This window comes from Phalaenopsis equestris, unplaced genomic scaffold (genome assembly GCF_001263595.1).
Source record: "Phalaenopsis equestris unplaced genomic scaffold, ASM126359v1 Scaffold000186, whole genome shotgun sequence".
NCBI classification, from domain to species: domain Eukaryota; kingdom Viridiplantae; phylum Streptophyta; class Magnoliopsida; order Asparagales; family Orchidaceae; genus Phalaenopsis; species Phalaenopsis equestris.
In genome coordinates this window covers 34886-37036 of record NW_018164628.1, presented here as the reverse complement: position 1 = coordinate 37036, position 2151 = coordinate 34886, and the positions used below count along the sequence as shown (strand labels likewise).

The following is a 2151-nucleotide window of genomic DNA, read 5'->3' as shown; positions in this document are numbered from 1 at the left end:
TATATATATATATATATATATATTACCATCAATAATAAGAATATATTCTAATAATAAATATTACAAATTCTTACTTTAAATTTAAAGCCCACATAATAATACTAATACCATAATATAATAACTCTACTAATTTTAATATTTCAATTGTAAATTATCTATTCTTGAATCTTTTTTTGTTTTTAATGACTTTTAATGTAATATGACATTTGGAAAACCTTATGTTGAAGCCCTGCTTCATCTATAACAAACATAACCAACCTTACAACCTCAAGAACTATATATAAATTCACAATTATTGTGGTCAAGAATATTTTATATATGAACATGTAATTTATAATATTTAGTCACTTTTGCCCTTTTTTTGTTCATTTTGCATACTAATATCAATTTGAATGACGGTTGACTTTTTTTTTAAAAAAAAAAAGTGTTTTTTATCAATAGTTCAACTAAAGAGGAATCTTAATAAAACTTCCAATTTTAAATTATATTATGTAAATTAAAACTAAAAATAATTGACAAAAGTTATTCGAAAAAAACTAAAATGACAAGATGCGTTCTCGTTTTCCTCAAAAAAAAAAAACATGGAGTTTTGAACATTGAATCACTCATACACGCATAAACTCCATCTAAGAAGATAAAAAAATTGAAAGAAATTGTCAACGCCCTATTTTTTATGAATTATTTACGTTGACTGAATCACGAAATCTCCCTAATACCGGACAAGGATTTAGAATTCCAAAAGAGCACAAACCACAAATGGCATATATTTAAAAAAAAAAAAAAGGCATGCATATTTGAACATAATAGTATATGCAAATACATAGGAATTGGGTGGTATATATGTAAATGCCCCCGTCCGTGACATACCAAAATAATTATAAGTCAAACAATAAATGTGAAAGAGTTGTGCTGGCGTCATTGAAAACTATAACAGGCTTTAAGTACCCACCCCACAAACACCGCGGCGGCAAGCAAAGCCACGCTCCCACGCGCTTCCGTATACTCCAGCACGGGTTTCCCCTTTCCCCCCCTTCCCCATCGATAAAACCCAAACCGACGGCGTCAAAAATCCAACTTTTCAGAATTACCATGTCCTCCCTTCGGCGATTCTCCTTCACCGCCCCTCTCCTCTCCCTCCTCCTCCTCTCAGCCCTCTCTTCCGCCTCCTCCTCCTCGCCGGAGATCCTCAACGCCTGCCAAGCCACTCGCAATCCCGTCTCCTGCGCCGACCGTCTCTCTAATTCAACTCCTCCCCTCCCCCCCAATGCCACTGCTTCCGACATCATTCTCACCATATTCAACACCTCCCTCAGCGATCTCCTCACCGCCCGCTCCGCCGTTCAATCTATCCTCGATAACTCCCCCTCCGACCTCAATCGCACCAACGCCGCTCGCATCTGCCTCCAAGTCCTCTCCTATTCCACTCGCCGCCTCTCCGCCGCAACATTCTCCGATCTATTCTCTCCCGATTCTCGCGCCTGGGCTGGAGCCGCTCTCCTCTACCAATACGACTGCTGGTCCGCTCTCAAATACGTTAACGGCACCTCTCAGGTCGCCGCCGCAATGACTTTCCTTTCCGAACTCAGTAATCGCACCAGCGACGGCCTCTCTATGCTTGCCGCGCTCCACCGCTACGGCCCCAATATCACTCTTTGGGGTCCTCCACAGACCGAGCGCGATGGCTACTGGGATCCGCCGTCTGTAATTCCGGCGATTGGGGTCGCCGGTGGGGTGCCGGTGGATCTGCGGGCGAACTCCACAGTTTGTAAGGACGGCGAGTGCGATTTTAAGACGGTGCAGGAGGCGGTTGATGCGGCGCCGGCGAACCTCTCCGGCCCCGGCAAGCGATTTGTGATTCGGATCAAGGCGGGTTTGTACGATGAGATTGTGCGGGTTCCGTTCGAGAAGACCAATTTGGTATTTGTGGGGGATGGTATGGGTAAAACCGTCATCACGGGTGATCGTAACGCCGACCAGGTTGGTGTTACGACCTACAGCTCGGCCACCGTCGGTAAGTGGCTATAGTCAGTACAATTTTTTATTTATTTGTTTTTTTTTCTTTTTCTTTTAGATTTTATATTTTTATTTAATAAGATTTTTATTTTCTAAGAATTTGGTAAGAATGTATATATATATATATATATATATATA

At 41.5% G+C, this 2151-nt stretch overlaps 1 protein-coding gene across 1 annotated transcript in view; it reads left to right on the top strand.

The window, feature by feature from the left end:
• Positions 1–998: 998 nt before the first annotated feature.
• The window catches only part of LOC110022361 (probable pectinesterase/pectinesterase inhibitor 51), a 2741-nt gene continuing 1588 nt past the window's right edge, over positions 999–2151 (top strand). The window contains exon 1 of the mRNA XM_020721250.1: positions 999–2011. Within this exon, the coding sequence (XP_020576909.1) occupies positions 1090–2011 (922 nt within the window). The 5' untranslated portion in view covers positions 999–1089. The remainder of the gene's footprint in view (positions 2012–2151) is intronic.